Source organism: Coloeus monedula (assembly GCF_965178545.1).
Source record: "Coloeus monedula genome assembly, chromosome: Z".
Lineage (NCBI taxonomy): Eukaryota > Metazoa > Chordata > Aves > Passeriformes > Corvidae > Coloeus > Coloeus monedula.
In genome coordinates, this window is record NC_138822.1 from 49,605,925 (window position 1) to 49,628,994 (window position 23,070).

Sequence of the window (23,070 nt, forward strand, 5' to 3'; positions counted from 1 at the left end):
TGCCCAGGACAGGAGCCTAGATTGCCTTTTCTAATTGAAGCTTAGCTAAATGTAAGTGGATCAGGTTCCCAGTGTAATGTGGACAAGTTCAAAGTAGAGACTTGTATTTGAACTCCATGAAAAGTCAGGAAAATGAGCTACTGACCTCTTTAAAATTCAATTGTGATTTTCAGACATGTCACAGAGAAGAATATAACAGAGCTGGTACATCAGGTTTCCATGGGGATGAAATACCTGGAGGAGAATAATTTTGTTCATAGGGATCTGGCTGCAAGAAATGTTCTATTAGTCACCCAACATTATGCCAAAATTAGTGACTTTGGACTTTCTAAAGCTCTTAGTGCTGATGAAAATTATTACAAGGTAAGGTTTTAACCCAACATGGAAGCTGTGTAGTAACATAGCTTAATAAAGATATTTTCACTTGAAATGCAATTGGTTTTTCAAGTTGAAAATCTGAAATATTATGTGTCATTCATTGTTTTATAGCCTGATAGTAGATTGTCAAATTCAAAATATGTGATCAACATTTAGAGACATGTAGGGAGGGAAAAGCTCATCCCTCTTTTTACTTGTCTATTTTCATTTACTTTTGGTACGCTTGTCATTAGAAAATTGAAAGTTATTGTGGAAATGAGATACTACCTTACATAAAAGGGGGAAAATGTATTTGTTGCAAAACAGTTCTTGTCATGTCCAAGGAAAATGTTGGCTAGCACTAATACATTGTCTTATAGAACAGAATTAGGGAAGGTTTTTGAGAGAATAGCATTGTTAAATAATAAAGTAACCTAAGCAAAATTTGTTTATCTTGGTTTTAAATTCACTGGACCTCTGTACAGCCAAAATGATTAGAATAATTGCATCATTTAATAAGGTAAAAGGTGGGAGATAAAGGCAGTTACATGTCTGTATTTGTTTTCCTGGTATATCCCTCTTGCAATTAAAATTACTTCTTCCTTCTGCCTATGCCCTTTTATCAGCTCTTTGAAACTAATAATCCAACCCATGAAACACTGCAGAGGAGGAGCAAGCACATGCTCCCTTCTGATGACCTTCCTGTATAGGAATAGTAGTAACTGCTGCCAGAAAAGGCATCTTAAATCACTGCCACCAGCCTAGCCAGAGAAGCTTGTCAATCCCAGCCTCAGAGCCTTGAGAATTAGTATCAAAAGTCCATTTTCTTTACAACTCCACAGGATGCAGTAGGGTCCTGTCACTAGATCTAGCACTGTGCTCATATAGCTTGACACTTCAGTGGGCATAATGCAGCATTACAGCATAATTCAGGTAAACTGCAGTTTGCCACAAGGCAGTCACTGTGCTTTGAAATAGAGCACCCACTTCAACCACCTGGACATGTCTCTCTTACCCTCTGTGGAGAGCCAAATGGAAAAAACTATTTTTAAAGAGCAACTTTAAATTAAATGTCACTAAGAACATGACTCCAAGTCATCTATCTAAGCCCCTTTTTTTACCACAGTTTTCATTTCAATGCATTATTTTGAAAGTTGAAGATTAGTAACAATTTTGTAACACTTTTGAAGAAGTTGTTACCCATTCTCTCTAATGCTAACTGCATAAGAAATGTTATGGTATTTAGTACAAATTTGTGCAGATCTAAGTTAACATGAATTATGTGCATTCAGGTTGTGTTTACTACTTATTGTTGTATCTAGCCTGATTTTTCCTTTCGGTTATGACATATTTTAGGCACAAAGTCATGGAAAATGGCCAGTCAAATGGTATGCTCCAGAATGCATGAATTTCTACAAATTTTCTAGCAAAAGTGATGTCTGGAGTTTTGGGGTTTTAATGTGGGAAGCTTTCTCTTATGGACAAAAGCCATATAAGGTGAGTGGTTGTATTTGGCCTTGTTTTATCTGTAAAAATTCGGAGCAAATTTGAACCAATATCTTTTCCTAACTAAAAGGAGTTGTTGCAACAAATGAGTCAAAGCATAGCCCAAAAATCAGTTCCAAGCCTCTGTTTGATTTATGCTGTCATGTGTGCTGTAATCATTTGCAGCTTGGATGACTGACTGTTCTGGTCACCCTGTTCCAGGGAATGAAAGGCGGTGAAGTTGCACAGATGATTGAAAGAGGAGAACGAATGGAACGTCCTGAAGTCTGTCCAACAGAAGTCTATAGTCTAATGAAGTTGTGTTGGACATACAAGTGAGTGTGAAGGGTTGCTCTTTTGATAGAACATTTTAATCTATATGGTTAATAGCCAGAAGGGGGGTGGGTGGGGGTTATTTCAAAATACATCAGTTCAGCTTACAACCATACTCAAGCTAAAGAGTCAATTGGACTTTCAGGTGAAAATTATCTGAGTTACAGCGTGTACTACAAAAAGCCAATTTTGTAGAACAGAGTTTGCTTGTTATAGACAGAATACAGGGTATCAAAAAAAAGAAAGTCCACAAAAAGGTCAGTCTAATGCATTTTGAAAAGAAAGTTTGAAATTAAGCAAATATTTTTGTTTCATTTGGGATTGTGTTTTGTTTAATTTTCATTTCCAAGGCTTTAGCTTTACTGAAATTTCAAAGTCATATTGCCAAAATGTTTATTCCATTCCTCAGTATTTAATTGTTTTGAGCTATTTTTCTCTTCTCTCATAACTGAATATGTTGAAATTGTATCCCACACTGACTTCTTATCAGCGAGAGGTAAACCGTCTTTTCAGGTCATACCCAATATGTCAGAACCATTTTTTTTCTGTTTCATAACCATTTAGAAATTAGAATTATGAACTATAGAAAAAAATAAAGCCTACCTGATTTTTTTTAATTAGTATACTGCAAAAATATATTAAAATGGTTTTATGATTTACTGTTTTAAACTATTTTGCTGGAGTTACTTTTAGCTATAGGAAGTCTCCAGAAAGCACCCAAAGTAGACTGTAAGGTCACTTATTCTTCCAGTTCACCATCTGGAGAATAGACCTGTCCAACAAAGGTCTACATTAAGAAGCTGTAATACTTCATTTTTAGGTACCTTGCTTCTTTGTTAGCTTTATTAAACCTAATACTCTAGAACAAATGTGCAACTAAAAAGTAATTCCTGCCTTTTGGGTTGACTAAAAGAAGGCTCTAACAGTTCTCCAGTGAAAGGGATCAGGTTATTATTAACAAACATATCATAAAGCATGCTGATTTTTATTTTTTGTACTCAAATATCTTTATTATTGGAAAGTAATTTTAAAAAGGTTCAGGTCAGGCAGAGTAACTATCTCAATATGTAAAAATTGTAAGGGCTTGTTGTCAGTTTAATTCTGTTCTCCAAATAAAGATACAATTGCAGATATACAAGAAAGATGGTACAGTCATATAGTGTGTGGGTAGACTCCTCTGAGGGGTTCTAACTACTCTGTGTGATGGTACTACCCATTATAAGGCAGAATATTGCATGGCAAATATTCTTTTCTCCAGACTATTAATAAAGTAAATGAAGTAGAAAATTAAATTGAGCTGATTTACCATGTCTTTCTTCTATTACCTTTACCAATCCCAAAGTAACAAGCATGATAGTAAATCCACTGACTGGATGCTCTGCAGTAGTATTTGCCACTTGGTATTAATTTTGTAGCATGATTTTGGTAGTCTGAAAATACTGTGAGCATCTTTAAATGAGCTATCACTGAGGTAGAGTCCCAAGGGCAGTAAGGCCCATGCACCTTGACATCTCTCTCCTTCCTGTGCAGTGACATTTGTCATCTTTCCACAGTGTTGACGACCGACCAGGATTTGTTGCAGTGGAGATGAGGTTACGTAACTACTATTATGACATCTCCCACTAACAGCATGGAGAACAGCAGCTTCCTCATCTCCAGCCAGCACCCTCTGAGAAGCAGCTCATTTTCCAAAACCAAGCAATCTTGATTTTTGTACTTCCATTTTCAACCTGCTAAGTTCAAAGCTGAGCCTTGTGTCTATAAGGTTGCCTTTTCTCACTTTCTGCACAAAATCCAGCCCCAAAAGAGTATTGGAAGTGTAACAGTCTCAAAGTGAGCAGCAAGGATGCTAGAGCAGATGCTTATACTTTCGCTACATTCCATTTTATTTTATTTTCAGCTTTACTAGCATTACATTTTGCAGTTCCTGTAAAACCTACTTAATGACTTTGAGCCCTCTTCCTCTCCTGTATTGGAATGCACATAGGAATTTAGATTCTTCTCTTTAATATTCTTAGCCTTTAAATCTATTGAGTTGTTCCAGCCTTCTCTTTCCTCAAGGAAGAATAGTGTAAAAATTTCTCACTGTGAAGCAAATTCACTGTGCAAGTGTGTCAGTTGCTTTGACTGATGGTGTGTTTGATTTTATCACCAAGCCCCTTTAAACCAAATCACATTCTTCTTAGTAGTAAAGTAGGCAGGGGGGAATCAGGAGTTTTGACTTTCTAACATCATCACATCCTTTAAATATGACCATCTATTGTTCCTCGTCTCATGTGTGGAGCCCAGCTGTTCCTCAGGGAGTTACTTTTTTCCCCCAGTGAAAACTGGGAACTCAGAGGCTTGATCTTGTCTTGGAAGAAAACATATCAGCACCTAAGATGATTCTGTATTTTAGCATAAACTCCGATAGTGCATTCCTGAAAATACAACTTTGATGGAGCAGCGCTTACCTTTCTCTGTGCTTTTTCATCCTTCTCCAGACATACCTTTTCTATGTATCTATTAGGACATACCATAGCTCCTTGTGTTGTGTTTTGAGCAGCAATCATTTCTATCTTTTCTTCAAACCTTTCTTAAAAAGCATCTGTGAGAGTTTCACCACACCTTATCACCTCTAAAGTTAAATTTCACTTGTAGTTCAAATATTTTATAATGGGCATATGCATGACAACATTACTTTTGTCTGCTCCAAAATCTTAGTATTTGTCCTGTTATCAATCCCTGTGGGCATCTCAGGAAAGGGCATTTGCTTTATCACTCTTCTGTAATGTAGTGTGCATCTGCATTAAATTGGAAGTATAGTAATAGCAATAACAAATAATATAATCAACTTCTGATTCTGTTTTTACCCTTAGGCTTTGCTTGTTCAATGTCATTTTAAATATTATCAATATCAACATTTCTATCACTTACTACTCACAAGAAGCTACTTCGTTGTCATTTGCCTATATCTCAGGAATCTACATACATTTTGTCTGCTAGATATAGAGATTTTAGAAGAATATAAAGGATAAGATTTAGAGTTGGATATATTTATTGCATATGGCTGGTTAGAGTATACATGTTTAATTTTTGTGTGAGCAGGGTATTCTTAGAGATGTAGTGGTATTTTTTTCTCTAGCAATGAAATTGTGTGAGCAATTAAACTGAGAAAGTGTGAAATAATTTTCATAAAAGACAGGACTATAAACAAATGTAGAAGCTACTGGGGTTTTTGTCTTTTTACTAAGTTTATGGTCTATTTGTTAAATAATACCTGGTGACTTTTGGTAGTTTAGTCTTGGCCATCCACTGCAAGACACCACAGGCTACTGAAAGATACTGAGTGCAATAGACCGTGTTTCAAATGTGACCAAACATGACTTACCTTGGAGATGATTTATTTTTTGTCTTGTTTTTAAGAAACACTTTTCTACAAGACCAGCTTGAGTAGAAGTTAGCCATAGTTATATGTAGGTGTTTTGTCACTTTAGCTATGTTGCAGAGAATTTGTTATCTCTACATGTGCAATTAGTACATTTATGGGGATATTAGTTATAAACAAATTGCACAAATCTCTATGAACCAGCAAGTGACAGTACTCAATTTCCCAGAATGAGAGATACATTACTCTGTATCTCTCATGCTTTTTAAAAGTGATGTCTGATACAACAAACCTGGAGGATTATGTCGCCTTCTCTCTTCTGAGTGAATGTCAACATCACTTTCTGGAGTTACTTGATTATTTTTAACTTCACTATTACATAATAAAAGTTTACAATGAGAATATAAAGTATTGTGAAATAAATGGATTAGGTTTTAACATTTTAATTAAAGATACTTTTACAAAATATGCTGTCTTAACAAGAATCTTTTCATAATTACATGCTTTGTAAAAAATCCTGATGCTGTGCAGAGTGTGTATATGTACTGAGTTACTGTGACTTTTCTGGAAGACTGAGTCTTTCCTGTTGACAGTGAAAGGTACCCAACAGGACAGACAAGCCCAATGAAGCCTGAGCTGCTTTTGGAGCAATTCAGGAATAGCAGGAAGTTCCCAAAATATGCGTGTTGTTACTGCATCTAAGTCTTCAAAGTGCTTTACAACAATACTGTTGTTAATTATAGTTAATTATATTATTGTTAGTTAACAATACTGGAAGATTAGAGGTGCCCAGAGTCAGTGTAGTGTATCAGCTAGCCAAGAATTTCTGCCTTACAGATGTCAGCTATGCAGGATTTAAGTCATGTTATATGACATGGAGCCTCCCACATAGATACAGACAGCTGTTCTAGGTATTCTAAAATAAAAACAGCAGTATCTTATTCTCATTCAGCTTTTTTTGCATACTCAAGTTCTCAGGAAAGCTAAGGCTAGATCAGTGTGAATGTGAATTTGAATAATAAACAAGAAAGGCAGAAAGATAGGCATCTCTTCAAGCAGGTGCTTGCCTTTGAGGGGATCAGTCAGTGACTGACTCTGTTCTGCTGTGATTGTTTTCCTGCGTAGCAAATCTGGCCTAATTGTTACACCTTCCCACTTGTGGGACTGCACGAACCGATATGAAGGGACTTTTTGTCTTTTGGCTGTCTGGAGCCAGTTGTCTATTTTTAGATTGCCTTGTCTCAGAAATGTTACTTGGTGGTGTAGGCCCACAAGTAATTGTCATGACAGAGTTAAGGAGTAGAAAACTGCAGCATGTAGTTAGGGAGGCTGGTGGAGAAGAAGGACCAGGTAAGCAGAAGGACATGCTAAGCGGGCTTTTCACTGGAGGAAAACAGTCTGATTACTCCTTTGGTTAGGACTCAATTTTACTGAATTTTTTACTGATCACTGAGTTTTTTGAAGCATGAGAAGCCATGTGCCTTTTCCCATAAAGACACACCCAGATATCTTAAGAGCCCTGTCCAGCCTGTCCTTGCTTCTGACTGTGTGCAAAAAGGGGATCTTTAATCAGACAGTGAGAAATACCCATAATTTTCACCCCTGAAGTCGTCACAGTCAGCACTACCAGTTTGCTGAAGAACCCATCTGCAAGTGGTCTGCACGGCCGGGTTGTGCACCAAGGCATCAGTGTGTCCTCGCCCCAGCCCTGCCAGGAGGTGGCAATGCCTGAACACGGTTGGAGTGAAGCACTTGTCTGGCCATTTCTGGCACTCTCCACTCTGCCCCGGCTGTTGTTGTGCCTGTGTGTTACGGAGGACACATTCTCTTTGCTCCTTGCTGTGAAGCAGTGTTGCATGTGAGGACAAATCATCATTTATTTATATTGTGAATGGTCAGCTGTGGATGATGAACAAAGGCTTCTGAGACTCGGTGTCTATGCAATCGCAGCAGTGAGAGATTGCACACAGAAAGATACAGACCACGCCCCACACATGCCTAGAAGGGAGTGAGGGTGCCATATGGATTGAATAATACAGGGAAACATTAAGCAAGCTATTTTAATTACCGGTCCTGAGTTTAGTGAGGACAGAAGGACTGAAAGGCATGCAGAAGAAGAAGAAAAAAATGGATTCTTGTTAAAAAAGTCAGAGAGATGTAACATAAATCCTGATAACAACAATTGTCCAATCACTCAGAGTTCCCTGAAGTCAGGCTAGAGATGTGCATCTGTCTCCAAATAGGTATCTTTTTCTTTTCTGTCACATATGTGATAATAGAGACGAAGGCTCACTGGGTTCCTTGGCACATAACTCTGCATGTAGTATAACCACTGCTTCCCTGAAGCAGTAGAGGTGTGCACATTTCTTGATAACAAAAGAGAGGAAACAAGAGGCAGCTGGGGAAAGCATTACACTACTGTCAATTAAAATTCATGACTTCAAATGTAAATAGCCCCTAGATGACCAGTCCAGTGTAAATGTGCAGAGATCATTAACTCCCCTTGTCTGTCGACCATTGCAAATGCCTTAAAATGTCAGGTTAAGAAACTGTTAGGTCCAAGTCTTGCTTAATTGTGTCAAAGTACTTGTGGAGGAATGCCGCTGCCATGCCCCTGCAGCTACACTGCCCGCCTAGCAGCTCCGTGTGTCAGAGATCAGCTGAGTGCCGGGCTCCCTGTGCCTCTGTCATGTTAGAAATGCAACACATTTCTGCAACGACAGAAAAAAATAGAAAAGATTTTGCAAAGAGCAGTTCAATGACACTGTCGTGTTACATTGCCACCTGCCAGTGGCTGCATTGACATCAACATCTGTTCTTTCTCCTTCCTGCTTTAATAAAGAGTAATTGTGCCGGTTTCAGCAACAGCAAGAGTGCCGAGACTATAATTGCATGACCAAGCAGCAAAACAGGTAGCAGAGAACTTTAATAGCTGTCTCTTGAACAGCTTGAAGATTTTCCTTTAAAAACATTACACACTTAAGCACACATACACATGTATTTTGTGTAATTCTTTCGTACTTGAGTTCAATAATGACTTGTCCTCACTTTTTACCATACAGCTATTGTAGCTGTATCTTCATGTCTTGTTCTAATTTATGTGCAGATTTCACCAGTGTTACCGAACGCTTTCTCTCTGACTGGTGTATCAGGTTCCACCTGCAGTAATCTGAGGCTGAGACTAGCTGGCAAGAATTAATAATGTTGGTTTTCAGTGATAGTTCTAGAAGATAACAAGAAAACTGCATGGATACATCAAGAAATGCTTGAGAGATACAAGCTCACTGAGCTTGTCAAAGAGCAGCACTTTGGGGCATTTTTTCTTTTTTCTACTTGAGCAGTTGTAAATTGACTGTTTGGCTTGGTTTGATGTTTCTTTTCCCAAAAGATACGTATCTAGAGTCAATGTTTCCTTATTTTTCCCTAGTATTGACACACCTTTATACCCATAGTTGGGTATAAAAACCTAGATTATTGATGTCATTTTGTTTTAGCAAGATTTCTTCTGTTGCCAGTAAAGCCCCCAAACTGGGCTGTTTCTGTGCATACAGCTACATTTCTGTTCTAGCAGCTTGCCCAAGCCTCATTCTGACCACTGTGCAAAAACTTGCTTAAGTTAAAGAGGAGCACCAGCAGACAACCCTCTCCCAAAGCCCTCATGCTCCCTCTGATAATCAGAGGACAATTCAGAGAAGCAATGCACAATAAAGTTCAGCCACCACCATGAGGAAGGTTCCCAACCTCCTCCTCCCAGCGTGTCTGGTTTTCTAGACAATATAGACTCTTTAAGACAGCAAATACAAAATGGTACAGATATTTATTATCAGATTACACTGGTGTAACAGGACGCCTACACACACACCTTGCACTCAGGAGCCACCTCATTTTTTGTAGATGTCTAATGCACTAGAGCAAAAATACTTTTTTTCTCTTTTTTTTCTTTTGTAAATGTGTTGTTGAATCTCTCACTGATACATGCATGTCTTTGGCTATTTTAAAATTTTATATTCACTGGTATTACTGCTTCCCCAAGGGCAGGCAGCAATGAGGTACTATTTTTAAACTCTTCAGTCAGCCATTACTTCCTTTTTGTCTATCCACTCTGTAGCTGCCATAGGGAGTGAGCATGGCATTCCTCATCTTCTTGTGGTTTCTACTTATAAGGAATAAGCAAAAAAAGTAGTGGTTCTTGTTGGTGCTGGAGTACTACACAAGTTAGATTACAGGAAAAAGCACAGACTGAATCACGTCTCAGAAATTCACCCTCCAGTGTCACATTGTACCCAAGTTAATGCAAACCAGAACTCCTGCTATACAAGCACAAGTACAAAGCTCACAGTTTGTTCCCAAAACTCCCACAGCTTTTTCCATGCCAGCTATATAAAACAACAAAAAAAAAACCCCAAAACAACAAAACAAAAAAACCCTAACCAAACATCAAAACCCAACAAGATTTAATAATATGACACATTCTTGTGTTTGTTTGCAGAACTGTATGTGAGCAATTTTATGAGTCATTTAATTATAAGGAAGCCAAGGCCTGAACAAAGAAATACACTCAATGTTTGCTTGGGTTGAGGACAGTCTCTGTCTTTCTTTCCCCCAAAATGAAAAGGTCCCAGTGTGTTTGAAATGCAGCTAGAAAGAATGAAGACATCAGATGCCACACCAAAACTGGAGTCTGAGACAGTTGTGAGACTGGTGGTACCTACATCTTTTGCTTGAAAACTGCCTTATTTGGTGGTAGTATGTTGCCAGGCCCATGAAGCCAGCATGGCTTCACTGCTTGGCCCCAAGCATCAGCAGGAACCTGCTGATTACTACACATTAACAAGCATTTGTGGAATAAAACCCCAAATACCGCACCCTCTTCACCTAACATAAACATCATACCCTGAAAATGTCATCCAAACTGGGACATGTACTTGAAAGGGAAGGAGCATTTATCACTCTAACCAGTAAATGCAGCCAGTCCTTGCTCCTTCTTACCCAAGGAGCTGACCTGCTGCCAGCATGCTTGTGTCCTGGCTAGGAGATGTTATTGCATACTCTTTGGAGGTCACCAGGAAATGACTAACTTCAAAAGGCAGGGTGGGATTAGAAGGGAAAGGGGACAGACACTACACTCATCACTTGCAAAAAACCTATGAAACACACTTTCACTCATAAGCTAAGAAATTTAAAGTAGTTGGAAACTGGGTCTGGAACATTCAGGTCACCAATAAGGCTCAGCTTGCAGCCTAGCAAGTAGTACCATGTTTGTAGAGGCAATGTGATACAGCACAATTTTAAAAAGGCCTTTCATTTTGTAAAAACAATGTCCATGTAAGATTAAATTAATGTGCCTTCTTTGGTTGATTTATTTATTTTCCTTAAGCTGTGCTTAGCAACATGCAACAGTGTATAAATATACCTTACTTCAGAAATATTTTATTCTCACCACTAATTAACAGGCACGTACCTTCCAGTCTTGCTCTTGGTTGCAGCAAGCCCACAGCAGCAGGACAAACTTGGTCCAGATCTACCCATTTCAAGGAAGAAAACCTTGCAGATCCTGCTGCATGCTCACTGCTCCTATGCCTCTCTATGGCCTTCTGCATGCCCTTTGGGTTGACCATAACTTGTCAGCAATTCCTCTGCCACAGAGAGAAACTCCTTTGACCCTTGGCAAGTTGTGTGAAGGGCACTGGACAGCAGCCAGCCCTAAGAGACTTCTGTGGGAAAATGCTCCAGACAATGGAGAAACAGCAAAGAACACCTGGTACCACCTTCTGCCTCTACTGAGGAACAGGATCTGGGATCCTGTTCCACTGAGGTGGCAACAGCCCTGGCACAGCCACGCAGCACAGCTGTTCTGCAGTACCACTACCTGCTGGTGAGCCAGGGGCAGAGACTGGGGATGCCAGTGCAAACCTCAGATGGAGGGTTGGTAGCAGTGCAATTTCTGTCTTTTAGACCAGTGCTTATCAGCCTAATTAATTGTTTCCTCTTTCCTGAGCTGTCAGACGAGTTCTTTTGTGGCTCTCACAGCAGGAATGCCAGTCTACCTGTCTGTGTAAAGAAAGCAAGGGAAGAAATTAGGCTCTATGTGTCATCACAGGAATGATGATGTGCAGAGCAAGTGTTCATGTTGATGGTGGGCATTTTTTGTTATATTCTAGAAAGGTGTCTCTTTTCTGTGGCAGAGTGTGGGGTTTGAACCGAGCTTTACCCCCATTTTAGTTCAGATTGAAAAACACATACCTAGCTTTAGATGACCAAGTGAAGCTAAAGGACACAGAAAGAAGTCTTTTACAGTGAATAGCCAAGTGCCCATAAATTTCAAAGTCTTTTTTTTTTATTATTTGACCTGTAGCTCAAAACCACTTCAAATGGGTTCTATGATGTTTATTTGTTTCTGTTCCTCACAGTCTGCATGTGACAATGAATAAACCAAAAGGTCACTTTCCTTAAAGCTCTCCAGGAAATGCTCCCCAGTCATAAACTCAACAAGGCCACAAAGAAAACCAGCTCAAACCAGCCAAGTTTCCAAAACTGGTGAGTTGACAGGGGCACACACCTGTAGATCTGAGTGGCCTGAACAGGTGGTCTCATCCAAACTCTCTCTGACCCAAAGGACAAAACCCCCTTCCAGATGAAGAACTCTTGGGTAAAGTGAGTGAGCAAGAAGCTTAGCTCACCAGAAGTCACAGAAGTTTAACAAGAAAGAGAACTGTGTTATTTGTATCTTTGTGTGCGTGCACATACACATACACGCACACAGACACAGTCATCTCTGGTCAGGGCTACTTACCAGCCAACATGCCTAATTAAGAAAAAGGCAAGTAACAAGACCTGGTTCTGAAATTTCCTGCCTTCTCTATATTCCTATTTCTCTAGCAAATCTGTGTTTCTGTTGTCATCTGCAAATTTGATTACAAGCAATTTTTCCTATATTTTCGACTCTACAGTAAAATAATGAAAAGGCCTTGGGCCTTGATGAAATGCATCAGATTCCCCCCATAAAGACGGAAAGGAAAAGCATCTCCTGTCATCTGTCACTTTGCAGTCACAAAATTCATTTAAACTAGAGGAAAGGGTTTTAAAGACCCTAGAATAACAGCACAGAACTGACAGATCACACAACAAAAATTTTTTAATATATTCCAGATGTATTGCTTCAGTGAATTTAATACAAAGACTAATCTGAATTACTGTTCTTATGGTTGTCACTCTTCAATTCTCTCAGGGCTACATGCCAAAATTTTTCTGCTTTCAACTGCATGGCTTTCAACAAAGTCAGGCCAAGGGAGTACACAATTTGGTCTCAAGTAACTAGTTAAAGTATTTGAAGCTGTTGCCAGACTTTTATGAGCTCAGTTCAAAATGACATTTAGGGAGGTTTGAAGCATCTTAGATAAGAATGATGCTGAAGAAATAGAGGAGGATCATCTGCAGAAAAAACAACAAAAAAAAGGAAAATCACTCTCCTACTGCAATAATAGAAATTACATCTATAAACAGAAATGCACACATTATTCCCCTATTCCCAAAGTAATTGTGCACCATTAACAGAAATTCTCAATTTATGAAAGGATATGCAAAGTTATTTAAATCCTAAACCTTCAGTTGTAGGGAAGTGATTTATTCTGTATCATTAAAATGTTTAGCTGCAAAACAGAGAACAGAATTGAATGTTCTGTTCAAATACTTCTATAAATCCACAGTAAAGTTGGAAGACAGCTCCGATACCATCTTAATGGAATCAGTATTATTTACTTAAGGAAAAACAGTATTTTGAAAAGATTAAAAAGGACCAAAAAAAAAAAAAAAAAAAAAAAAGAAGTTTAGGCTATGGCAATGGTGAAGCAATCCGAACAAACAATCCAAACTACCTCTGCAAAAATAGCAGAAATTCAGAAGAAGAGATTAATGTCTGAAAATCTTTTGTAAGCAAGAATATTAACTTCTGCTGTTATGAATAAATGAATTCTAAATTATTCTTTGTCTGATGGATTTTATGAACTATTACCATAATCACATAAACTTCCTTTTTTTATATGAAGCTATGTATAGCATAAGACTTCCTTTTCAGTGCCATGATCAGAGAAACTGTTTGAATGAAGACATTAAAGCAGTGAGATTCCAATTAACATATGAAACATTCTAAATCTGTCAAAATGAGCTGCTAGGATTACTGCTAAACCCAGAAAACCCTGAATGATAGAAGATGAAGGTGAATAGAAACTCAGATGTAGAGCTGCACCCATTCCACAAGCCCCTCTCCCCTACCCTGTTTGATCCCAGAGCATGTATTTTGCAGCCAAATTGTCCTTTTCCTGGTCTACAAGTAGATAAAGAACCAAGTTTTATTCAAAATAAGAGTCAAGGAGAATGTGTTACATAGCACAGGTTTGAAAGGCAGTGACCCTAGCTGTCTTGCTGAACGAGTATAATCTGTCTGATGTAGATGTATGTGGAAAGAGGAGAAAAGAGAGCAACATTGATGCCTGGGCTTAAAAGAGAAGTTTTACATAATAGCTGAAAGAACAAGATTCTTGCACTGAAAAATTTGAAGGTTCTTGTCAGAAATTAGCATAAAGCTAAAGAGACCTGACAAACAGCTGTTTCATGTGAAAATGTTTTATGGAATTTCTTTTCAATATCTTCAGTTCTTTACTGCATCTTTTATGTTTGTCAGGCATGCACACACACATATCAGGAAATGTTTTATGGACACATAGATTAAACTGTTGTTCAAAGGAGTAAATTAAGACAAATTTATCAACCCTACACTGAACTGACACTCTTTATGCCTCAATGCATCCCACACAAACTCTAGGGTCTTGTCCTTTACTTGAAAACAAACATATGGAAAATTGTGTTTCTACACTGTCCTGGGGTCTCTGGTGAGCCACAGACCACTCAGTGAGCCCAGAGAAAAAAATGGAGAAATTATCCACTCTTAACCCTGTGCTGAACCACTGATCTTACTGAGAATATCCATCTAGTGAAAATAAATATTTACAAAAAAGCAGATTCCTCGTCCATCTGTGAAAATCACCTCTCTTTTCATAAGCCAAAACCAGATAGTGTTGATGATGTCTTCTTTGACATGTCCAGGAAATATGTGCTGGGGGGGCAGACATGAAAATGTCCTTCTCCTGGGAATCTTTGTAGGCTAGGTGACATTTTATGGTCATTGCAGTGGGAAATGCCTGGTCCTGGCACAGCAAGGCTCTGTGCTGATGAGGGCAGGAGCCAAGGTGTCCCCAGCAGTGACAGGATGGATGGCAGAGGACAGGCGCCAAAGCCCACAGCACCTGTGCCAGGAGCCATGAGTCAGGGCAAGTTGCCCCTGTGGTTTCTGGCTGCCCTCTTTGTCTTCCTTGGCTGTCCAACACGTGACACTCCGCAGCTACTGAAGCCACTTTGGCCATAGCAAGGCTGAAAAGGAGGAAGGCCTAGTGTGGAGGGAAGGTAATGCTGCCCAAAGCAGTATTAGACTGCATGTCTTTCACACTTCTCATTCGTTATTATCTCCTTAAGAGAAACATGCACTCTACCCTCTTTATGTGTTTAGAGGGGGCCGAAGCAAAAGTGAAATAACCAATTTTCACTATCCTCCCTTCAGATTCTGAGTACTGAGACATTTTTCATATTTTCTCAGTGTTGCTACTAGTCTAGTAGTCATTCTGCAGGTCTGACAGCTCATGGAGGCACCGAGCAAGATCATGATCAGTGCTTGGTACAGACAAATGGTAAGTATGACCTGTGTCATCACTACCCTTCAGAGCTTCGGGCAGTTCTTTATAGTATACAAATTTTATCCTAGTTTCACTTCAATATGCTCCTTAAGCTGTCTGCAGGAGGAAGTGGATTAAAAAAGGTACATAAACATAGTCATTAACAGAAGGATAATCATAAACAGAAGGATAAGCAAGTTTCAGCCACAAGTCTCTCATCTTCTTGGGTACCTTTTGGATCAATGTGCTGGCTGGAACAGATCTAAGCTGGAGAGATGAAGAAGATTTGCTCCCCAAGCACCATTCCCACACGAGGGCTCTGACACAACCTCCTCTCTTGATTACTGATCTTAACATGTTTCCTTCCTTCACTTTTCTCTGACAGTAATACTAGTGTGAAATCTTCTGATGGTCTAGAGGCATCTCATAATCTTGACCTCTGTGAAGCAGTTCATTGTTTAGATTGAGTAGTTTTATACAAGTAGTTGGTTTACACTTTATTTCAAGAATCATTGCTAAGCCTAGACAATGTATTCTGGTCAGAGCACAACACTTAATTTTAGGGACACTGAAGCTGTTATTTGTTATAGGGACATTGGCAGAATAATATCCTCTCTCAAGTTAATTCAGAACATACTGTGGTCTATGGTATCACTTCAAAATGCTGTAGTAGTAAGCAGGTGTGCCACTTTGCTGCACCTCTCCCAAGACTTTAAAAAAATTCTTAGGGAACTGTTTTTACAACACACTAGCTAACTCATTGGGAAATACGGCATTTAATAATAGCATTATTGAAAGTGATTACTAACATATTAAAAAGGTCTTTTTCATATATATTGAAAAGGTTGCAGTCATATATCATTTCTATATGATAAGTTGAGTCATATTTATTGCCTGGGTAATATCCACCAATCCCACTGAAGCTATATTAGGAATTAATTTTGCCCATGACGTCTGTGTTCCTATTCTATATTAGCTACATTACATTATCTCCCTCCACAGGCACAATTGCATGTACGTCAACCTTGATTTGATGCAATTATCTAGGAATAAATGATCTTGTTTTGGCTTGTTTCATCAGCTTGAGCCATTTCCACCCTGTTCCCACAAGGTTTTTCTGCCTGCAGAAGTCTCCTGGCAGTTCTTCAGCTCTGATCTAAAAGTCAACCTGAAAAAGTACAAATCCTTTGTGTGTTCTTACTGTACAAACACTGTTGTTGCTGCTTTTTTTCTTTTCTACAGCATGTCACAGCTTTTGCAGGTGGTTTAAGAGAAACATTTTTTAGGATTAATATGCTTGCATACAAAACGCAAGGGTATCAATGACACTCCAGGTGCTTGTGAGAAACACACCTTTAGATATCTATTGCAGCTTTACCTCCAAAATTGCTTCAATCCTTAAAGAGAAGTATTTGTAAGCTATCAGTTGTGTGTGGTTGTTCATATATATCTTGGTCTATTGACCAAAAAAAAATGCTAGTAGAGGTTATGTTTTTATCATTAGTAGCAAAATTGGCAACCTGCTTCAAAACACCCTGCAGCTAGCAGAGGAAGAGGCTGTGTTTTCTTCACTGTCAAACAATGGTTCAGACTTGAAACCTCTGAGAAGGCAAAGAGCAAAGACAGTTATCTGGGCACCCACCCCTTTAAACTCCTCCGGAGGGAAGCTCTGTGTTGGATAGTATAGAGATACACACTTCTGTTGCCTTTCTGAGAGTCTAGTGCTGACAAGAAAAGAGTCTCAGCTTTGACTGAACTAACACCTTCTGGGCTTATCAGGAGCAGAAATTAATTTGGCAGATACATCAGACAAATCCATATACTTCATCCCAGGGCAGAGGGTGCTTCAAAGGGCATCATAAGTTGCTGAGAAAGCAACTGGTACTCCTCATTTCTCTGGTTATGGTCTAACAGGTTTTCCTTAAACCTGAACAGTCTAGCACCAAATCAGGCATCCAGCAAATACAGAAACAGCTAAAGAAAGGTACAAACTATCTACAGCGCCCACTGAAATCTGCCTGCTCTTTTTCACTAAGTGCTCCAATGGCCAGCTCTGGTGAGTTGAGCTGCCTTTTTGCTGCATTTGAACAATGCAGAACAGATCCAAGGCCTGTAGGTACTGCTGGACTAAAACTGATCAATATTACTGATATCCTAGCAGTCAGGATCTCACCTAGGACCAGGACCTGGCACCAGCCCTCTGTACCATTCTAACCTGGAAGGAAGCTAGCAAACACATTTGTTTAGTAGTAGGTGTTGCTGCTCCATGGCACAAGACAAATCCCACTCTGATTTTCACATCAGTGCTTGGTGCTGACATCCAGTGGAGTTCCCTGTGCTCTCTGTGCTTCCATGCTCTTGCAGCAGGCTGAGGAATGACAGCCACTCTGTCCTAATTTCATGAAATGGAGAAACTCATCACCACAAGATGCTTTGTGTAACAGAATTATAAAGTTTCAGAAAGCCATTAAGGAAAGCCAGGGATGGAAGGTCCTTAAAAGAGCTACTGAAGAGAGAGAGGCAACAACCTCCAGCATGGCAAGTCTCTGAGCCTGACTGGTAGCTAGAATGCTAGTAGGAGAATGCTCTAGGAGTATGTGTTTTTTCTGGTCTAAGCTCTATGTCAGAGACAGGACACATGAGTGGATGAATTTTTCTTCTGAACATATGTGGTTGCTTTTGTACTGTCAGTTTAGTTTTCTTGCTTTCCAGACCTAGTGAGATATTGCAGGAAGAAAATTAGAAGGGCCAAAGGCCAACTAGAATTTAATCTGGCTGCAGAGGTAAAAGACAATGAGAACTGTTTCTATAAATACATCAGCAACACAAGGAGGGCTAAGGAGAATCTCCATCCTTAATTGGATGCAGGGCAAAAACTGAGAGACTAAGGATGTGGAAAACACTGAGATGCTTAATGCCTTATTTGCCTCAGTCTTTAATAGAAAAGCCAGTTGTGCTCCAAGTACCCAACCCTCTGAGTTGGAAGAAAGGGATACTCCATAATCCAAAGAGCAGTGGTCAGCAACCTGCTACATGATTTTCATACACAAGTCTGTGGGACCAGATGAAATCCACCAAAAGATAGTGGGGAACCTGGTGAAGCTTTTGCTGGGCCACTGTCAATCACTTACCATTGGTCCTGGTTAACCAAGGAGGTCCCAGTTAACTGGAGATCAGAAAATGTGATGCCCATCTACAAGAAAAGCGGGAAGGGGCACCCAGGGAACAACAGGCTTGTCAGCCTGATCTCAGTGTCAGGGAAGGTCATGAAACCGATAATTTTGAGTGCCATCATGCAGTAAGTACAGGACAACCAGGTGATGAGACCCAGCCAGGACGGATTTAGGAAAGGCAAATCCTCATTGACCAACATGATCTCCTTCTGTGACAGGGTGACCTATCTAGTGGATGATGGAAAGGCTGTGGGTGTTGTCCACACGGACCTTAGCTAAGCATTTTACACCATTTCCCAGATACTATCCTGGAGGAACTGGCTTCCCATGACTTGGGCAGGTGGTCTCCTTGGTGAGTCAAGGTAAAGGGATCACCAGGGTGACCTGGGTAAAGGGATCACCCTCAGTAAGTTCTCAGATGACACCAAGTTGGATGGGAGTGTTGATCTGTTGGAGGATGGAAAGCATCTGCAAAAGGATCAGGACAGGCTGGATCAATGGGCCAAGGCCAAGGGTACGAGGTCCAAAAAGGCCAAGTGCCAGGTCCTGCACTTGAGTCACAGCAACTCCAGGCAGTGCCACGGACTTCAGGCAGAGTGGCTAGAAAGCCGCCCAGTGGAAAAGTACCCAGGGGTACTGGTCAACAGCAACTGCTCATGAGCCAGCTGCTCCTGGGGGCCAAGAAGGCCAATGGCATCCTGGACTGTGGCAGCAATAGTGTGGCCAGCAGGACCAGGGCAGCGATGGCCCCCTGCACTCGGCACTGGTGAGGCTGCACCTCAAATCCTGTGTTCTGGATGCCTCATAACGAGAAAGACATTGAGTTGCTGAAGCAGAGAAGGGCAACAGAGGCAGTGAAGGGTCTGGAACACAAGTTCTGTGAGGAGCAGCTGAGCAAGATGAGGTTGTTTAGCCTGGAGAAAAGGAGGCTCAGGGGTGACTTTATCGCTAAAACTGACTGAAAGGAGGGTGTAGTGAGGCGGGTGTCACTCTCTTCTCCCAGGTGATGAGAAAGGGCAAGAAGAAATGGTCTCTATTTGCACCAGGGGAAGTTTAAATCTTATATTAGTAAAAATGTCTTCAGCAGACAGGTTGTCAAGCAGCGGAACAGGCTGCCCAGGGAAGTGGTTGAGTAACCCTCCCTGGAGGTATTTAAAAGACATGGTACTTAGGAACACGGATTGGTAGGGGACTTGGGAGTGTTAGGTTAATGGTTTTACTCAATAATCTTAAAAGTCTTTTCTGACCTAAATGATTTTACTACTCTATTAACATATTACTTTTTCCTCCCATTGGTCATACTCTCACTCTTGTCCTATAGTGCTTCTTGTAGAAAATATAAAAATCTGCTGTGGTTAAAGATTCTACTAAAAGAAATAAACAAACAAACAGCTAGCACACCATAAAATACTGCCTCTTGTAGGCTGTGAAGGTTGTAAAAGCTGTGTGCACATGTGGCTGCAACACATTTGAACTTCCCAAGGGGAAGTTCAGTCTGCCTGCAAATCAGGCAACATAGGTTTTGTTACAGGCAGAGCCACAGGTGATGCCATCACTTTGCTGATGAGGGTGCAGGGTTATTGCTTCTCTGGGTGTGGTGCCTGGCCCATTTGCACAGCTCATTTTGACAGTACACATCCCATAAAACCAAGAACAACAAAGACACCAGAGACAGATTTCAGCCAGGTTTGAAACCCCTTAAACAAAGGGGTTTCCTTAAATCCCTTAAACACAGCCTCTTCTGCCTAAGAACATTTTGTTTTCGAAAGCAGCAGTTTTACATGATTTCACAGATTTGAATGAAACTGGGAGAATTTGTGGCATGATTTTTATAGTGAGATTAGCTGAAAAATATGTGTATGTGGTGGTCAGTAATGGTCACCATCTTCAAATTCTGCAAAGCACAGCTCTGCCCCTGGCAAGGCTAGGAAAGGCCACAGGTGGGAAGCACATGACACTGAAAAGAGAAGAATGACCAACAGCAGTCTTAACACTAGAAATGCTCAAGTGTGCAGGCTCCAAATTATCTCATATTCTGCAGTGCAAAACACTGTTCTTCTGCAGGGCCAGATGCCCAGACAGTGTAAATCAGCTTCCCAGTGCTGCCATCACTGGTCTCTGCCAGTTGGCATCAGCTGTGGGTTTGGCTGTAGGTCCTTTCTTTCCTGAAGCCAAATAACACCCTTAAAAGTAGCCAGAAGCCTTAGGCCTTGTTTTTCTTCTCCCATCCCTCCTGGTGGCAAACATAGATGCCAGCAGCCTGCTAGGAAAATGCATGTCAGTTTTCAAAAGCATAACTGTAAAAATTAAGGGAAAACTCATATTTCTTCCCTTTCTCATTCTCACACAGAGGAACCTCGCCATCCCATGGAGAAAGAAGGCTTATTGGACAGAATCCACAGCCCAAGTGGGATATTTCAAAGCACTCAGTGAAGGGGAGCAGTCCAGCCAATGCACAAATATTTCACACAACTATTTTTGTGGTGGGATCTAGTGGCTTGGTATCTGAGACATCTGCTGGAAACCAAACACCCTTTGTACACAGCTCAGCCAGCCTCACGCTGCTGGTTGCAGAAGCCACAGCTCTGGACTGCTTCTCAGGTTTTGTTAAGGGCACAAAAAAACAACAAACCAGCTTGCTTTAAACTGGTATCAATCATGCTAAGTGTTACTATGTCAGGTACACCTTTTAGTAGAACCAAAAACCTGCAACATCCCCCACGTCTTCTGCTTCCATCCCCCACATCTCTCTGCTTCGCCAAATCCTATTTTTGAGTGAGGAGACAAAGTGAAAGCATGGTTATGGCAGAACCTCGTGACCTGCAGCCTCTAACTGTAGGGGAGTCCTGATCTGCATTAACAGAAAACACCCTGCCCACACACACACACATTCACACTCACTTTCTCAAATGCAACCATTCAAGTGCCAATTTCAGGCACTGGTTCCTTCATGTCAACACAACAGAAACATCCAGTAATAGCCTCAATGTATTTTTTTTTTTCTTTTTCTTCACTTTAACCATTGCATTATTTTCATAGCTGATTCTTAAGGTCAATTTTGTGATGTGAAATCAAATACTTAGGGCCACCGTCTGAAATCCAGGTACCCATACTCTTAAACCAGTATCTGTCAACATCAATGGGTGCTCCAAGCACAAAGGCTGGGCAGTAGATGGTTTTTCACTATACTTTTGATGAGAGAAGGAAAACCTTGTCACAATCTAATTGCTCTGCTTCTTACAGAAATGGCACTTGTTACTTGTGCTTGCAGTGAGATAAAACACACAGATGTTTTGTATTCAGAGGTAATGCTGTTTGAGGCTTTGAGAAGGTAGTAAGATTTGTAAGTACTCCTGAGGCTTTTTGCTTTATCTGTGGCACATATTCAAAATGAAGTCTGGGGACTATGTGTGTGAGAGCTGCAGCACCCAGGGCTGGCCTAGGCTTACTTAGCCACAGACATATTCCCATATATGTACGTATATGTGCATTATAGAGAGAATAACCTTCCAATTCTACTCTGGACATTTTGTAAAATTCCTCAAGAAAGGGCATCCAATGTGTCCGTGCAAAACTATTTTTGGAGAATATAATTTAGCTTTTCAACATCACAGGGGAGCAGAGTGGTTCCTTTGGCTTCATGACTCAACCACTTGGCTTCAAGTGACATGCTTGAAGGGCAGAGTGAAATATGTTGTTTACCTACCATGAAAAGAAGTAGTCTTCCATTTTTTCACTTGCTCATCTGCCAAGTGAGGATTTGCCTAGTCTGCGAATCAGCCAGGCTGAGGCATGAAGACCACCCAGATGATCCCATGGTTAACACCCTCCCTACAATCCAACCCATATACTTTGTGGCTGAGGAGATCGTTCACTGGTCTCTGAGAAGCTTCTGAGGACCCTCACCTCAAACATACCACATTTTTCCTTGGCAGGACAGTGGCATGAGGTTGGTTTGTTCTCTGTTGAACTCCAAATCCAAATCTGCGTTCTTTGTTCCAAACTATGGTTTACTGAACTGCAGTTTAACAAGGTCATATGCTATTTCAGATATGTAACAACCAAAATGTAGTTGGAAAATCAAAGAAAATGAAAAACAGCTTGTTACACTCAAATATTCAACAATTATATCTGAGGCCTCCATAATACACAGTTAAGAAAATAGAAGAGGGCAGGCAGAAACCCCAAGGAAATGTAAATCACAGGGAAAATAGAGGAGAGGATGGCAAGACTCTGGAAGAGATTTCAAGAAGCCATCCACTCATTTTCCTAGGACAAAATCACTGTCTCTGTCATTCTCTACAAATGCTTGTTTTATTTCAGACAAGATAAAACAAACATCAAACACCAGTAATGGGGATTCCGCAACCTCTCCAGGCTGTCTGTCCCAGCACTTCACTATCTCTGCTTTAATGCCCTGCCTAAGTCTTTCATCCCTTACTTCGATTCTGTTCCTTCATGTGATAACCAACAGGGACAAGAAAATGAGTAGGAATCAATTTAGAGAAATTACGCTGTGTTTTGAATAAGGGATAGCAAACAGTTTTCCTTTACAAGTTCATTTTAAGTAATTCTGGTTTACAGCTATGGATTTTTCCCTTTTCTTTTAGGGCCAAATTTATTTCCACAT

General features: G+C 40.3%; 1 protein-coding gene across 1 annotated transcript in view; it reads left to right on the plus strand.

Annotated features, from left to right (window-relative positions):
• The window catches only part of SYK (spleen associated tyrosine kinase), a 32,407-nt gene extending 26,419 nt beyond the window's left edge, over positions 1-5,988 (plus strand). The window contains exons 10-13 of the mRNA XM_082301479.1: positions 174-363; positions 1,714-1,854; positions 2,065-2,177; positions 3,729-5,988. Coding sequence (XP_082157605.1) covers positions 174-363; positions 1,714-1,854; positions 2,065-2,177; positions 3,729-3,801 — 517 coding nt within the window. The 3' untranslated portion in view covers positions 3,802-5,988. The remainder of the gene's footprint in view (positions 1-173; positions 364-1,713; positions 1,855-2,064; positions 2,178-3,728) is intronic.
• Positions 5,989-23,070: the final 17,082 nt, after the last annotated feature.